Below are 17039 nucleotides of genomic sequence, written 5' to 3' on the forward strand. Positions count from 1 at the left end.
TATAAAACCATCTGGAATCCTAAGGATTAATAACGTGAGTAAGTTGATAATAATGTAACGCAAGAATTATAAAGCCAAATAATAATTGTTCCTTCTTTTCTTTGCTATGAAAGAATAGCTCTACGGAGAAACGGACTTTCATGACGCTGAACGTGTTAATGTCTCAATGATACAAGGCTATTTCAGTGAACTATAATTCATTTAAAATCATGTCAGACAAAATGTTGATAGTATGTTACAGACAATAAGTACAAACATTACGGACGTAAGACCTATTTAAACGCTGCGCTTCCCCGTTTCTTACTTTCCGCTCGCGCTACAATTTCTTGGCTTTCTTCCCCTCGCTTTTCCGGCTGCCCTTTGCGTTGCAGTTGGTAATCAAGTGGCAACAAACCAAGGCGTTAAATATTAATCTATCCCAGCTGCAGGTGCCGTTACTTCTCTTCCGAGACAATCGCGGGGAAAACTTGTTACGAGCAGAAATTGATTCGCCTACTCGAGGCAACGTCTTCGCGGCCTGGCCGCGACAAAGAAAAATGACAGCTGCGTTCCCTTTGCAACGCCCCCGGTAATACAGTCGAGCCACCGGTGGATCACATCGCGGACACTCGACGACATTTAATAAACTCGACCGGCTGCTCTGCGACGGATCTTTGTAGAATTTTTATCATTCACGGCGCGCACTCTCGTACAATACCGTCGTCCCACTGAAATTTCAAACATCCCACCGAGCGAGACACTTTCCCTCGGAACAATGCACGCTCGCACGCAGCGATTCTTCTCGAGTTACCGATCTTCGATCCAATACGATCCATCAGTGGACGCATTCGCAATTTAGTCGGCCACGCGCAAATTCCGCGGCCGTTTCGTCATTTTGTATTGATAGCTATCACCGGCGACGTCCAGGTAATCTAATTAAGCAACTGATCGACGGCCTCTCTCTTGGATAGATGACGCGTGCGAGCTGGCAAAGCAAATTGGAACTGCGCCGAGCCAGTGGCCAGTCTCCGACACAAAGACCATCGTCCTCTGACTCCGCCGGCCGCTTTGTACTTCCGGTAACCCCTGGAAAATCCCCAGAAATGATACCGCGCTGCCATGGGAAACGGAGGAACACGCTGGACGACTATGAAGTAAGGTCACTGTCTTACCGTGTCTGGAGAATGCGCGCGGCTGGAGATCGAATCGCAGAGGATTAGTCTAAAGAGGACGCGGCTCGCTCGGGTTTCAGTTTCTTGGACAGCGTGCATTAACGAAATCCGACGAGATCCCGCTCGGATTACAGCGAGGAGAGTGCGGGCCACGATGCGCAAAGCAATCGTTCGAAATCCGTGATGATCTCATATCGGTCAGTAGTAGTGTTGTAATAAAGAATCTCCAGCCTTGCGTGTGGAAGCTGTAGCTTAGAGGACTCGAGCTGTGGACGCTCGAGCCTTCAGCTGTAAAAGTTGACGACTCCGACGGTCTTCAAGCTCCGATCTCAGAGCCTCGAATGCTCGAACAATCCTCCGAAATCCGTGCCGATCGCATATTGGTCAGTAGTAGTGTTGCAATAAAGAGTCCATACCCTTGCATCTAGAAGCTGTAGCCACAAGGACTCGAGCTCTGTAGGCTCGAGCCTTCAGCTGTAAAAGTTGACGACTCCGACGGTCTTCAAGCTCCGATCTCAGAGCTTCGAATGCTCGAACAATCGTCCGAAATCCGTGACGACCGCATATCGGTCAGTAGTACTAATGTAACAAAGAATCTCTAGCCTTGCGTCTAGAAGCTGTAGCTTAGAGGACTCGAGTTCTGTAGGCTCGAGTCTTCAGCTGTAAAAGTTGACGACTCCGACGCTCTTCAAGCACCGATCTCAGAGCTTCGAACGCTCGAACAATCGTCCGAAATCCGTCACAATCGTATATCAGTCAATAGTGTTGTAAGAATGAGGTCCGAGCTTCACGACTGGAATCTGTAGCTTAGAGGACTCAAGCTTTGAAGGGTCGAGCCTTCAGCTGTAAAAGCTGAAGCCTTCGACGCTCTTTAAGCTTCGGTCTTAGCGCTCCGAATGCTCGAGTTTTGCAGAACTTTAAGCCTCCAAGATTCAGCCGTTAAGGTCGAGAGCCTCGAGGACTCGAGCGTTCCGCAACAGCAGTCCGAGCCCTCAGATTTATCGGGCGGCCGGCTGAACGGCGAACCCGAACAGGTGTTACCGATAATTAACGGGCGATTGAAAATTTACTGCGCTTTCGAAATCGCGGCGCGCGGCCGGGACGCGGCGGGCTCGATTGTTCGGAGAAACTTGGAGCAGTTTCCGGGAATGTTCCGTCCGCAGATTATTTTCGCCCGTTGACCGAACGGCCAGCGTAAAATATCACGGCCCGGCCGGCGGCGCGGAACTGTAATTTCAAATTAAAATTCCGCCATCGGCCCGTCCGCCGCGCCGATGAAATTATTTCGGCCCGCCCGTAAAACGGGCGACCGATTGAAATTTGTAACGTTATTAGCGAGCATTAAGCGGCCGGCAGTCGACTGATAATATACTTACGTGCTTGACCGTCACAGTCGCGAACATTTCCAAGCTTGTCCGCGGGCAAGACGCGCGGAAATTGTGTTCCCAGTGCAGAATAACGTAATTTATTCGATCTACTTTCCCCCGAAGCCATCGATGTCCGTTCATTTGCATATAAATACGCATCGATACGGGTGAACCGAAAACGCCACCGAACGGATATTGCGGAAGTTCCCAGGCTCGCAATTTGTCCGACGATTCGTTAACGAAGTAGACGCCTATGTCGTTCCGTTAACGCGCAAAGAGAACGATCCCGCGAAACCGAGCCGAGCAACTGCCGCGCCGTCGCCGTTCGAATTTGTTAGCGAGACCGGAATCCGGCGAACTTGTTTCTGCGTATCGGTCTCCATCGAACCCGTTCGCCGAATCGGGCTTTTTCCGCGCGAGATTGCGCGCTGATGCTTCCCGAACGATCGAAAACTGTCCCTTTGAGGCGCTCTAAACCAGCTTCGCCCGGGAAACGTGGCAAAGAAGCACGGGGACGCGTGAAAAGGATCGAAAATAAAAGAAATCGGTAGGTGTCCCGCCAGGGTAGCTCCGCCGCTTTCCTCGCTTTCGTTCCGGTCGCGTCCTCCTGATCTTTTGTTCCCGACAAGGGTCGCCGCGTCACCGCAATCGTGCCCCACCGCCTCTTCGATTCGTCTCTCGAAATTGAAGTGCCCAGGCTTCGGTCCAGTCGAACCGAAAGGGTATTCGAAAGCGCCGAACGATACGGGAAGAGGGATCATCGAGGGAACACACGAGAGGTGTCCACGTTCTCGAGGGAAAATGCAAGAGCGACGAGCGACTGCGCATTCCCGAGTCTGGTTGTCGCGAGAACTCCTGTGGAAGACGGGGCTAGCAGAATTTCACGGAGCCAACAGTGCGCGGACCGCCAGCACGCGACGCGGTTGCTCCGACGCGACGCCACCCGACGCTCTCCACGGCGATTGCCATCACGGACGCGTCGCAATCCTGAAAATACAACCGACACGACGCGGCAACCAGCGAATCTCCTCCACGAAACCCCTGATCGAAAAGATCCGGAGGACTCCAGCGAAATTCGACGAGATTCCTCGACGTTCCTGCGAAAACCTGCGAGACAGTTTTGCAACTGGTTGTTGCGGAGGGGTTTCAATCGGTTCGACGAGCAATGGATCGTCGATGAAAGATGCGGACAGCGAGCGGTATTCCAGCGGGAAAAGGCGAATGATGGGATCGCGCGGTGCCCGCGGTCGATCCTCGATCCTCGAAACTTTCGGATGCGATCGTGAGGTAACGCTCGTGCGGGGTGCGACGTCGAAGGACGCGTGAAGACCGCGCGGACAGCGGTCGGATCCACGCGGCTGGACGTGAAGAGGCGACGCGGCCGCCCAAAGACAATCATTCGGGGGTCCGTGTAATGGACGTTCGCTCGGAAAAAGTACAAATAGTTTTTAGAGCGATGCGGGGAGCGGGATTCTGACGACACATGTCGATACGAGTATCGGTTACGGGAGCGCAGCCCCGGCGAAAAAAGTCGACGGGACGAGAGCAAACAACGTAGGTGTCCGAGAGGACCCTGTGCGTCGGGTATCGCTCCCAGGAATGATCCTTTGAGAAGTGACGCGTCTGCCGGGGAATCGAGGCAACAGAAATAAATTGGTTCGAGCGGCCGAGGAATCGCTGGGGAGACGTTATCCAAGAAGCTGCCCTGGACGACCGTCGACTTCGATTACGGCTTCCCGCTGCACTCAAGAAAAATGCGGCGTCCGAGGCGATGTTGCTCCGCTTTACGGTAATTCGCGCCCTTTCGCGTCCCCTTTCCGCCCGCGGCGAACGCCGAATACCATCGGCGAGAACTTTTCCGCGACTAATTTCGACGAGTTCCCGCTGACCGATATTCGATGGCTCCGCCGCGGACACCGATGTACGATGCAAGCTGCCCGGGCAGAAGCAGCGAATAATGTAACGGCAGCCTCGGGTTATCGAGAAACGAGACCGACCGATATCAAGCTCGAGAAGTTCGGTACGACCGGGCACGAGAAACAACGGGAGTACCTCCGTCGTTATTCGTTGTCCCGTTTATCCTTTTAAAGGAAATACCCCGAGTTTACGGTGCGTCGCGAGCCAACTTTCATAAAGGAGTAGTTATGAAGGTCAGGACGCTTCTGATATCGCGCGCAGACTTAAAAAGACTTCTCCCGGGCCGTATAATCTCCGGTTCAGCGACAGTTTCAAGAATCCGCCGTACTTCTTTTGTCTCGGCGGCTGTCGCCAGAAGATATCGCTTTTCTCCTAGCCAACCGACGCGGCGCGGCGCGGCTCGCACTCGATTTCAATTTTCCACGGGGTTATGCTCGCATTCGAATCGCTTCCTGCGAAGCTACCCGTCTTCTCGCCGCCGCCCCACCCCCCGGGCCGCGTGATCGATCTCATCCTTTCCCCGATCGCTCTCCGATAATGATAAAACGATTACATCGACGGGGCGGACAAACAAATGAGGAGAGACCGAGCGAGCTTTTAAGGCTGCTGCGACCCTCCGTCTCTCCCATTAGTTCTAATAAATGCAATCGATGGAGTTAAACGCGAGTCGCGAATCGCGGGGCTTCCTGTTCCGTCCGCGTACAATGAGAGTGGGTCGGTTCGCCGCGGAAGAATGGGGGGATCGCCGCTGAACTCGCCGCGACCCGGCGTCTCCGCTCCGCGACCGTGCCATCCGTTTTCATTATCTCGAACGTTAATTCGCAGTAGACGCGGATCCAATCTTGAACCGTCTCGGGAGACGGACAATCAACGGGTAATCGGTGTCCCGGCATTTCGAGTCGCGCAGTTTCATTACGCGGAAGCGATCTATGGAAGTTGCCGCGGAGTTGCCGCGCCGCACAGGCCCTTCAGCCTGTCCGTCGCCGACGAAATTTGTCACGAAACTCTATAATCGTTCGCAGGATTTCGCGAGACTTGATCGAACGCGCAATCTAGCAGTTTATCGCGATCGGAGCGATCTCGGGGAGCTGAAAAGGGAGACGGCTTGATGGAAATTCTTCGCTCGGAGTTGAATCGCACGGTTTAATTGCAGCTTTGTTGCGCTGAACCCATCCCCCCTCCCCTGCACCGTACAAATCCGTATTCGGCTGCTTAAGGAACCGGGAGCGCGGCGATGATTTACGCGCAATTACAGGGCATTCGCCGAGGAGCGAACTTTACGTAACGACCGCCGGCTGAAGCGTCGAAACGCGGCGAGGCGAACTTCCCGAGGGCCAACGGCGAGCCGAAAGAAACCGCAATCAGCGGGAAAGTTCGGTAAAAATCGCTTAATGAACTTTCCGCTGAATCTCCCGAGCCGAGCGTACGGAGATTCGCCTTCTTGCCCGTGTCTCGGCTTCGACCCGGCCACTCTGCGCGCCGGTTGCCCCGGAGACCCAGCTATTCTGGTTACGCAAGACACATTGTTATCCTATATCGCGCTTCTCGACCCTCGCCTCGTGAATTTTCATAAGCAGCCGCGACACGCCGGTCGAAATTCAGAAATCCGCTGGACGGCTCCGCGGTCGGGCGCGGGGGTTGCGCCTCGAGGACGGCGAACGGAGATTACACTCGCGGAACACGGTCCGAGGGTCTCTCCGCGTAGTTCCTTCGATCTTTTCCCGGCGACCCAGCAATTGGCCGAGGCGACAAGGGAATTCCTCGGACCGCGACAAAGGTGCCGCGTTTCGCCGGGGCCCGACCGGCGGGCAAAAGGGAAACTCCGCGATAACGGATTTTCGCAGAACGCGAGGCTCCCGGCGACGGAACGTCCAGAATCCATACCGAGCACGCATACGAGATGCATGAATCCGAAAGTAGTAATTCTTGTCCCGATACTCGGGGGACCCGGGGAAATTCAGTTCTCCAGACGCGCGGAAAGCAATCGCGGCGGGTCGCGCGCGCGCGATCCATCGGCGACACGGGTTCTCGAGCAGAAACTTATTTCCGCCGTCGAGCCCGGGAAACTTCTGGAATGGCTCGATTCCCTTAAACGACGACTCTCCCGATGGGTTCGTCGTCGCTACGGTATTATTGAAAGCGGAACGCCGCCCTCGCCGTCGCCGCGAGCAACCGGTGGATCTTTCGCGGCGGACGGACCCGAATCGAGGATCAAGCATCCTGCCGGCCCGTACCTTTATTAAACTGCTCTCGCATTCTTTCGCGTAATTGGATACGTCGCCGGCGCGAGAAACGAAGTCAAAGCGTCCGTTACGGGGTCCCCGACGCGACGTATTTTTAGTTTCGCCGATGAACTCTTTGACGCCGCGATTAGACGTCGGTCCCTTTCTTCGACGGTGTCCGCTCAAAGGGGGTGTGTGTGTGTGTGTGTTGTATCGAGGCACGGTTTTCGCCGGTGGGTTAGGTCAGGGTGTCGAGAGGTCTACCCTCGTGCTAGACTCGGACACGGGCCTCCTCTGTGGACCGAGCGTCTATCGGAAGTGTCGCGCGTCGTGCTCCGACCCACCCCCTATTCGATTCGAGGAGCCAGAAATAAAACGGTAGGTGGGATTATACGAAACCGAGAGGCGGAAGGGGCGCGAGCCTCGGTCCCGAGACAATGAAAACGTCGATACCCGGGGATCCGACTTACAGGTATCGACAGCGGGTCGCGCTGGTTTATAATATCCATTTGGATCGCGTCACGTCCGCTAAGAACGCTCGAGGAACGCGTCGGCCAGCGCGTTCGCTGCTTAAAGGCCGGCGGACCGAACGGCCAGGTCGGCTCCGGGGCGGAATTTCATTTGTCAGGGGAGTTTCTTCAATTCCCGAAAAGCTGTAAACTCGCAGGCGAGGCGACGCAATTACCGGGGACGCAGATTAAATCCGTGTCGCCGCGGACGCGAATCCCGACGCGAAACGACGGTCTGTTTTTCGAGGAATTTCCACGGGACGTGCGCCCGGCCGTCAAACATTCTCGCTCGCGGCGCGAGGATTATTGCTGTTGTTATTATCACCATTACGTCGGCTTTCTTACGCGATAATTGAACGCAAACGTCGCAGGTTTCCACGGTGTCGCGCGAAGGGGCGGCGCAGCCGGGGGCTGTTTCGCGGTTCCTGAATTAGGGACGGGTGGAACGTAAGAAATCGACGCGACGAGATTCGAGAATCACCGTTCGGATCCGTAGGGGAATGTTCCGATCGAACGGGTTATTCGAATTCCATTTGCGTTCCCGTGCGTGACAGAAGGTAGGCGGAGCGATGTGCAATTGACGTTTGCGGATGCTGTTCCTCGGAAAGGCAGGCCGCGCTAGTCGTTAGAAAGACAATTACGTTAAAACGTCGGAGGGAATGATTGCCGGCGAGCCGGCCGTGCGTCGGTCCAGAAGGGCGAGCGAGCGAGCGAGCGCGCGGTTACGTAACAGGGAGGAGGGAAGAAGCGAATAAACTAAATCTCGTTGTTTCTAATCGCCGCCGTCGCGAGCGGCGCTCGTTCGGAACAAGGTCAGAAGTTTTAGCAACGGTACAATGACGGGCAGCATCGAGCTCGTTAACGTATCCCGTGCGATTCTTGCCACGTGCTCCCGTTTCTACGACGTTACATTAAGCAGATTGCGCCCCCGGTTCCGCCGGCCGCGGAACGGAACAGTGATACGGCTCGTCGGGAGCGTATTTGTCTCCTTCCCGTTCCCGTTTCAGTTCCAGTTCCCGTTCAAGGTGACGGATGCTGGTAGTTTCCGCGTCGCGGGTACACCTGACGGAGCGATGTTCGTTAATCGCAATAAAGGGGAGTGCGGCCGAGTGCGCGACGCCCGTCGCGTCGCGTCGCCATGATAGATCTCGCCGAAAGACGGAATCTAGCGGAATCGAGAAATCGTTCCGACGCTCGTGGCCCTAATGGCTCGTCGTTCGACGCGTATGCGAGGCTGGCACGCTCCCCACGAGCGATTCCGGCTGGAAAAGAACTCGGTTAACGTGCCGGCCTGCTCGTAAATTGTTCATGCACTTTCGAAAACAGTTTAAAACCGCGGCGGAGCACGCCACTCGGAATTTCCACCGCAGCCTCGGTCTCGTTTAATACGTCGGTTAGTCTCAGCGTTACACCGCGCGCGGTCGATCGCCGTTCCAAAGCTCGCCGTACAGCCGTGTTCTTGTGTTACAGATGAGGAGAAGCCGGGATGACGCCTTGAGTCGTCGGAACAACGACGGCGACTGATTATGACGCGCGTCCGCACGCGCCGCGATCTCTCTCGTCTCCTCCTGCCATTCTCATCCTTCGAGACCCTTCATCTTCCTCGCAACCTGATCCTCCTTCTCCTCGGCCTGGTCTCCGTTCGCAGCGTCCTGGCCTGCGGTGAAAGCGCGGGGCCACAGAGTCATGACTTCCCAGCGTTTCCGCGTCCCGATGACGTCGCTGAAAGGAACCACCGGCAAAGGGGCCCGGCTGATTATCGCGAGTGGCCGCAACGCGGTCTGAGTCAAAACCGAGTTCCCGGCTCGTCGGACCGACCGGGGAGCCTCCGAGTTCACGACGGCGATCGACCCTCGCAAAGGGGAACCAAAGAACGCGAGGAACCAGTCGCGAGGAGACGCGAGAACTCGAACGAGCCTCGCGTGGACTCGCTCGAGGGCTCGCCGTTCGACGCGAGCAGTCGTCGCGACACCCGCAAACGACACGAGAGACGGAAATTTCGCCGGGAGGAGGACGGGAGAACCGACGGCGCGATATCGTCGACCGTCGCGAGCGCGAGCTCCTTTGCCAAGAAACACACCGGGCACAGAGCGAAGAGGAACTTCGGCAGAGACGCCGAATCGGAAGCCGCCGCGAATTCCCTCGGGCTGAATGGATCGCTTTCCGATTGCGCCGGCTGCGCCGCGGAATTCTTCGGCGACCCCGGCTCCGTCGGACGGAACAGATCCGATACCGTGACGGATAATCCTAAGCCGGCCGGGAACAACGAGACCGGGGGCGCAGTTAATTCGACGGAAATAGATGGCGACCCGTCGCCGCCTTCCGACGGAAGCGAGGAGGAGCCGTTCACCGGCTTCGAGGGCTCTCAGAAGTTCCCCATAAAAGTCACGTACAAGCCTCCGGTGGTTCCTCAAGTGGAAAAGTTCGACAGGAGACACTTCGGCCCGCCGAAGGTGGACCCGGTCCCGGAGACCACTGCGTTCGCGTTCCCGTCGACGCTGTCGCCGGACTTGCCCAAGAGCCCCGGCAGGGACGTCCTGAACCGGCACCGCAAAGTCGACGAGATCACGGAGGAGGAGCGGAGGCAGGAAACCGTCGAGGCGAGCGAGAACATGAACGACACCGATGACTTCTGGCTGCCGGGCGCGTCGTCCGGTCGACGATCCTCGAACATCGCCGGCGGCAAGCCTTCGCCGGAGGAGAAACGGGTCACGACGGTCACGGAGCACCCGACGTCGACGTCGACGACGGCGGCGACTACCGTCAGGGAGGATTCCCAGAGCGAGAAGATAAACATAACGATCCTAGGCCTGTTCGAGATGACGCGCGGACTGGAGCCTAGACCCGAAGGGCCCAGCGAGCTGCAGGCGGCCATTTTGGCCGTCGAGCACGTGAACAAGATGAACATCCTCTCCAAGTTCAGGCTGCGCCTGATTTACAACGATACCAAGGTGAGGAATTTCTGCAAATGTTTACTTTGTCGTCCTTTGGATGTGAACAATGAAATGATGAAATGATGTGAACAATGAATTTTAATGAGTTCGATAGAATTAATAAGTTCCTTAACTCTTTCGGTCACGAATCATTCTTCCACTTGAACGTGCGTTATTTTCATTTTGTGATAACACAGTTTGATAAGAGAGGTCAACACCATTGTCAAATAGAATCTATGGTTACGATATGAGGACAACGTTTACGATTAAATTTACCTTTTAAGGAAAAGTAGCTTCTGTTTTGTTTTGAGTTATATATCAATTGGAAGTTTCGTGCTGGATTACCGAAACGGACCACCGTGCGATGGTTGAAAGCGATCCCTCGATTCGGACACTGCCAGATGCACGCGCGATCGGTCCTTCGACTGCGACCGCAGGCGACCGCGAAATATTGCACGTTCGCGCGGAGCGGCTTCGGCATATCGTCTGACAGTCGGGCGAGGTGACGGAACGAAACCGCGAGCTGAAGCGCTCTCGTTATTCGTGATCTGTCCTGGTCGGACCCAGCTATTTCGCGAATGTATCGAGTAGTCGAGGAACGCGACAGTTCCTCGATGACGCCCGGAAATTTCTCCGCGAAACGAGATCCCGATATTAGCTGCGTATTTACATAGGAGAACGTGTGTCGCGCGATCCTCGAACTACGCGTCGTTCCTCCGTCGATGCTGCTTCTTTTCCCCCGCGGCGGAATATTTTCGACGGCGCGCTCCCGGCGGGGCCGCGGCGGGAGCTATACGGGTCGGAATTTCACTTCTAAATTAGCTGCGCGCGAATTTGCAAATTACGCCCGTTTAAAATTTCATTCCCAGCTGTTTCGGTCGCGACGCGCCCTTTAATTCGCAAAGGAGCGGCCCCGCGCGCGCACGCTCGCGAACGGGGATAAATACGAAATGAGCGTTGGATTACATTATCACCGAATTATAACGCGGCGCGGCCCATTCCGCGCGCGTACCTCGTTATCTCTCCGTCTCGGCCGCGTACCGGGAGTATTCGGCGTTAAACTGTTTTTCCTCTTAGTTCCTGTCAACTGCCACTCCTTGATTCCACGTCAACGCGCTGTCGATAACCGTATAACGAGAGTCGTCGGTTCACTCGAAAACATGCAATTCCACCGGGAGCAATTAAATCGCTCGTCCAATGTTTGATCGGAACAGCGCGCGCTCCGGTCTTACTTTCGGCGTGCATTGGCCTTTCGAAAAAAACAGAGAGCCCTGGGAAACGGGGGAACGGAGCACGGGGAGAAATTTTGTTGGCCGCCGCGATCATTTCCGGCCTCTCCGGCGTCCCGTTCTCGAATTAAAAATAACACGGACTGTTTGGGGACGCCTGTTTTCAGGCGAACGGAAAACAACGGGCCGGAGAGAAAAAAGCCGCGGAGAGAGCGAACGGCGAAAGCTACATCGTGCGCCGCTGCGAAATCCCGCGATCTCCGTCGGAAGGAACGCGCGCCCCTCGTTGCGCGGGGATCGGATCGCGGACGGAACAAAGGAACGAATTAACTCAACAAGTAGGGGGTGGGCAACCCTTTAATTCGCGCGAATCACTCTTTTCGAACCGACAGGCAACGTGCCCGCGGTTACAAATAAACGCGAATCGAATACGAAACAGCTTCCACCCTCGAAACTTTCCACCAGCGTCGCCTCCTCTGTGAAAGGTCGAAGGAGCAAGACGAATAGCGCGCGAGCTCGGTACAAGGTGTTTGAGAATTCCGTGCCCGTTCCGCGCAACCGATGACGTCCGCACAATGCACAGGGTAGAATTAATGATCTTCCCGCGACCCTTTCCAACTGTGAAATCATGAGGTTCTCCGGACGCCGTGGACGGCGGTGTTAATTCAACAAGTAGAAGAATCGTTTCCCCCTCGCCTCACCCCGCGAGTAACACGGCGGAAAAGGAACGTGTAATTAGGGCGTCCCGTTTCCATCGGGAAGCTCTCGTATTCTTTCGCGGGACACGGAAATGGAATTTTGGTGGACGGTCCTCGTTACTTGTTAAGGTGTTAACACTTTGAACTCTGTAGGCTACGATATTGCACCAGTTATAATATATATTTTAATGAATCTTAAAACTACCCTAAAATTATTCGATTCTCCGCACATTAATTCTGTGCTATGAAGGAAAATAGAAGATCGAAGAAATGTTATAGCATTTGTAATTTTCGCTGGGAATACTATAAAAATTAGTTGCAGTTGCTGATACATTACAAAACAACCTGGAGTGCTAGGGGTTAAGAATGTTTCGATGATCAACGATATTCTAGTGCACTGTATAGTTTATTTGAAACTAGGATATTGGAAAAATTGAATGATAAATTACAGACTATAGAAAGAAAATAGATTGCGGTGGGGTAGTAGAGTTTACGCTGTGAACTGCTCGAACGTTGTAGGACTGCCGAATCGGTTTTCCGGCAGGACGGAGATAATGAACTTTCCCAGCGACTTCCAGTGTTTCAGTAAATAGGAATTTCATTGGTAGATCTCGAAAGGGAATTTCTTCATACTTCATCCGCACAGATAGTGTTTTGATCCTCGCAAACCGTAGTTCTGACGAATAGAGATCCTCGATCGTAAAAGGAATATCGCAGTGAAGACATGAAGCTAGCTAGCTGTGCAAGTAAAAATTAATAAATTTGTTAAATTTCTACTAGGTTATACCTTATCCAGTGTTTCGTCTGTTGCCCCGGAAGTCGTATGCAGATCAGGAAATATTCCTCTGCTTTTAGCTGTCAGCGTTGATTTTACGTATCAAGCTAATCTTTTGTTCTCGACAATCGGAATTTTCCCCGCCCTTTCGATTCGTCTCCCGAAGCTGAAGTACCCAAACTTCAGTCCAGTCGAACCGAAGGGCTATTCGAAAGCACCAAATGATACGTGCAGAGGGATCATCGAGAGAACACACGAGGGGTCTACTTTCAGCTATCAGCGCGATTGACCGCGTCAGGTTTCAACCCTTTACAGACGAATGTCGAGAGTTCGACGAGATGAAATGTTTATATTCGAAGACTAAGTCGCAGACAAATGATTTAATACTTGGAGCAATTTATTAGCATATAGTTTCTGTTTTCGCTTTTATTTAAGTAATTAATATATAATCTAGCTTCATCTGTTAAAGGTTTGCATTTCAAAGAATCACAATTACTCGGATAAGAGATTAGTAATAATTTAATTCGAGATTAAAAATAATCTAGCTTCATCTGTTAAAGGTTTAAATTTCAAAGAATCAGAATTACTCGGACAAGATATTAGTGATAATTTAATTTGAGATTAAAAATAATCTAGCTTCATCTATTGAAGCTTTACATTTGAAAGAATCAGAATTGCTCGAACACCAAGAGACTAGTAATAATTTAATTCGAGATTAAAAATAATCTAGCATCATCTGTTGAAGACTTTGTGCTTTTCAAAGAATCAGAAATACCCGGCCAAGATATTAGTGATAATTTAATTTGAGATTAGAAGTAATCTAGTCTCATCTGTCAAAGGTTTACATTTCAAAGAATCTTCGTCCGCAAAGGCTTAACAGTCTCGCAACAGCAAGAGTCGATGTAGCCGGCTATTGTAACACGACGTAACACGCACCGGTACGAGATTAGAAAGGTTTCTGGCGTGCCAGTAGCGGGCCGGGGGTACCGATTGTTTCCCAGTTCGAGAGTTCGCGGTCGCTCCCTTTTTCTCTCCTGACGGGGGCGAGAACAGCGGTCTCATTAAACGCGGGCCCGGAGCGTCACGTGGCTTTTATGTGTCTTCGGCGAACTCGGCCTAGTGCGTGAGCCTGTTTCACGTCTTTTCGGTTGGCTGTGTGCCCAGCCCGGCCGTCTGCGTGGCTCACCTATGAATACGAGTGCCCGGCTGGAAATGGAATCGGGAGCGTGGAACGGCCGTAGGCCATTCGTAATTGAACCAATCCCGCGCGAGCGAACTTCTCGGCAAGATGCCGGTCCTCCACGGGCATTCGAGAAATAGGGATTTCCTCGCAGGACCGTTTCCACGCTTCCATTCCGTCCTCTTTCTTCCGAGCCGCGCGCGACCCCCTCCCACCCCCCGCGCGCGCGCCGGGAAACAGAGCCGCTTATCAAACGAAACGCTCCCCCGTTGATCCCTGAATATTCGACGTTAATGTGTTTGCGTTCCTCGAAAATTTGCATGGCCCGTGATACGATAACAGAGCCCCGCTCCTTTTCCCGGCAGTCGCCGGTGGACGTTGAAAAGCGCGGGGAATGGAACGTCGTTGTCCCCGGTTGAAATGCTTCCCGCGTACACCGGGAAACCAGTTCACTATCATTGCGAATTTACTCGGATCATTTCTACCCTTAACCACTTGGCCTGTGATTTCTTTCTCGAGTGATCGATACGGATACTTTGTCGTTAATCATTTATTGGAGAAAGAGGAAAATTCGAAGCATATGTTACGCGTATAGTTTCTTTTAACACCGTCCGCGAGCGTAATCGGGAATCTTTTGTTTGGCGCCAGTAGAACTCGTTTGGACCATTTCGCCCGGGTTTCCTCAAGGTTTTCGGGAGATCATCGAACGTCAAGTTTTACTAATTTCGACAGTTCTCAATCCTGTCCCTCCGTTTTCATAAAATTTCGATAGCTTCGCACGCGATACCAACGTGGTGTGACCAGACGGCATAGTGTTAAGTATAATAGTTGATTACAGAGGAATAACATTTACTTTGAATTCGAATGAACTCACTAATATACATATTTGTTGAAAACCTTCACCACGAGTCTTGCTCGTGGGACAAGGAGTTAACCACTTGCGCTGGAAATGAACGAGATTTGGCAAAGTCTCGTACGATGAATTTTGAGTTCACATATTTTACGCTCATATGTACACTAATTTCTTTTGTTGATCATTCTATATAGAGTGATACATTTCGAAACAGTCGAATAGGTGTAATGCAACAAGATTGTCAATGTATGAAAGACGTCAGTGAGAATTTTCGAAGAGAGTCGTCTCTAGCGTAACAATTATGACGCCAAATAATAAATAATCAGTCCTACTTATCTCGCTATTTAAAGAATTAGTAAAACACTCAAGATTCCGTGGCACTTAACGCGTTAACCGAGGAGAATATCCGCCCGTCTCCGAGCAGCCACGCGGATCGCGCTGCTGAACCAAAGTTCCAACGGACCGGCGCGTTCGCGTGAAACCGGCGCGACTACTTCCAGTTGAAATCCGATGTATTCGATAATAGCCGCGTCCCCGGTTCCATCGAATGAGAATTGCATCGGAGAGGGAGGCCTCCCGCAGGGGTCCGCGATACCTCGAAACGCAATTAAGGAATGGGCACCGCGTTTAATTCTATTATGCGCCTCGCGGACCCACCCCCCGCCGCTCGCGTTCCCCGGAATATAAATTTTCCTTTCGCCCGGCAAGGTTCGGGACGCGGGACAGAAAGGAACGCTAAGTCCCGGTGGGCGCGCAGATTAAAGTGGGAACCTGTTTCGAAACGTGGGTTACCCTAAAAAGCGCGTCGCTATCAGCGACGGTCCAATTAAACCGCGGATGCAAAAAAATAGGCGGCGGATCTACCGAGGCTCCCGGCGGCCGCCGGCAATAATCTCCTTCAATCGGCCGAGGCAAAGGGTTTTCGAGAACTTTGAAAAAACGGGGATCCGCGAGAGCGGCGTCTCTACGCGAGAGCGCATCGTAAACCGCCTCTGCCGCTTGTAAATGGAAACGCTCGAACGAATCGGCCGCGCCCCGATAAAAACTATTTGCCATCGTTTATCCTAGCGCGCATCCCGCGAGATAAGTCCGCCAGAACCGCATTCCGCGGCGTTATCGCGGACCGTTTTTCCCGTGGCGGATCCCCGCGAGCGAACCTAACTTTCGGTGAGCGGTGTGGGTAATACGTGCGCGGCACACCGAATCCCGGCGACCGAGCGGCGTCGTGCTCGGGAACGAATCGCGGTTAATTTTGAAAGTTGAACCGCTCCGAATAAAGACGGCGATTTTTCGACGCGACGCCAATCACGCGCGGCCCCACTTCGGAAGTAATTGAAAGGCGAACGCTCGGGGTTCAATCGAGGAAAATTGGACATTTTCATAATCGATATTCCGGTCGCGGGCCGAAGCACTCCGATGAAAGGGTACGTTTCGCGTGACAATCTGGGATCGGAAAGGAGAAATTTTGATTAATTGCCTGCTACGGAGCGGCGCGTGGACTTGGCTCACCGTCGAGCTCCGAGCATGTTCGCCTCTCTCTCTCTCTCTCTCTCACTCTCTCTCCTTCGTCCCGAAGCACCCTCTCTGCACACTGCTTTCACGGGCCGGAGATTTCCACGTCGCGGCTCCGACGGCATATAAAGCGACAAATTTACGGGATAATCAAAGCCCCGACGGTCGCCCCGTTTTTGCCGGCTGCACGTCTTCCTTGTAACTTCAACAATTACAGCCCGGGTAATCTCTACGAGCCATTACTCCGTTGAACGGTACATTCCCGTGGATCCAGCGCGTCGAATAAATCCGAGTCGTCTGGCTCGGTAATCTACCACGTACGTCCGGTAATTAGGAAACGGGCCGGCCGGGTCCGAATCGATCCCCGGAGCAGGGTCTCGAGACCACGGCCGTATTATCGATCCGAGTGACCCGCAGCCGAACGCGAGGAAAATCAATTCGCTCGGATTACAAACGAAGAGACGGCGAGTGAAAGGCCGTTTCTGAATCAAAAAGGTGTCCCTCCAATCCGGTAAATCCGGGAACAATTACAGGGGACGCTGCGACAATTTTCAGCGCGCTTCCCTCTAGTCTGCGTCCGATCGTCGGTCTCCTTTCGCCTCCGTTCTTCCCCCGGGATCCTCGGCGTTTGCCGTTAAAGCACTTTCCAGTCGATCCGGCCATTCATTTCCGAGCCGATCGAGAGATGAAAAG

The 17039-nt window shown here is 53.3% G+C and overlaps 1 protein-coding gene across 4 annotated transcripts in view; it reads left to right on the plus strand.

Moving 5' to 3' along the window:
• The first annotated feature begins 3239 nt into the window (after positions 1-3239).
• GABA-B-R3 (gamma-aminobutyric acid type B receptor subunit 3) overlaps positions 3240-17039 on the plus strand; it is a 39264-nt gene continuing 25464 nt past the window's right edge. For all 4 annotated transcript variants that reach the window (XM_076370440.1, XM_076370441.1, XM_076370442.1 and 1 more), the window contains exons 1-2: positions 3240-4307; positions 8637-10117. In XM_076370440.1, the coding sequence (XP_076226555.1) occupies positions 8693-10117 (1425 nt within the window). In that variant the 5' untranslated portion in view covers positions 3240-4307; positions 8637-8692. The remainder of the gene's footprint in view (positions 4308-8636; positions 10118-17039) is intronic.

This window comes from Nomia melanderi, chromosome 9, assembly GCF_051020985.1.
Source record: "Nomia melanderi isolate GNS246 chromosome 9, iyNomMela1, whole genome shotgun sequence".
NCBI lineage: Eukaryota > Metazoa > Arthropoda > Insecta > Hymenoptera > Halictidae > Nomia > Nomia melanderi.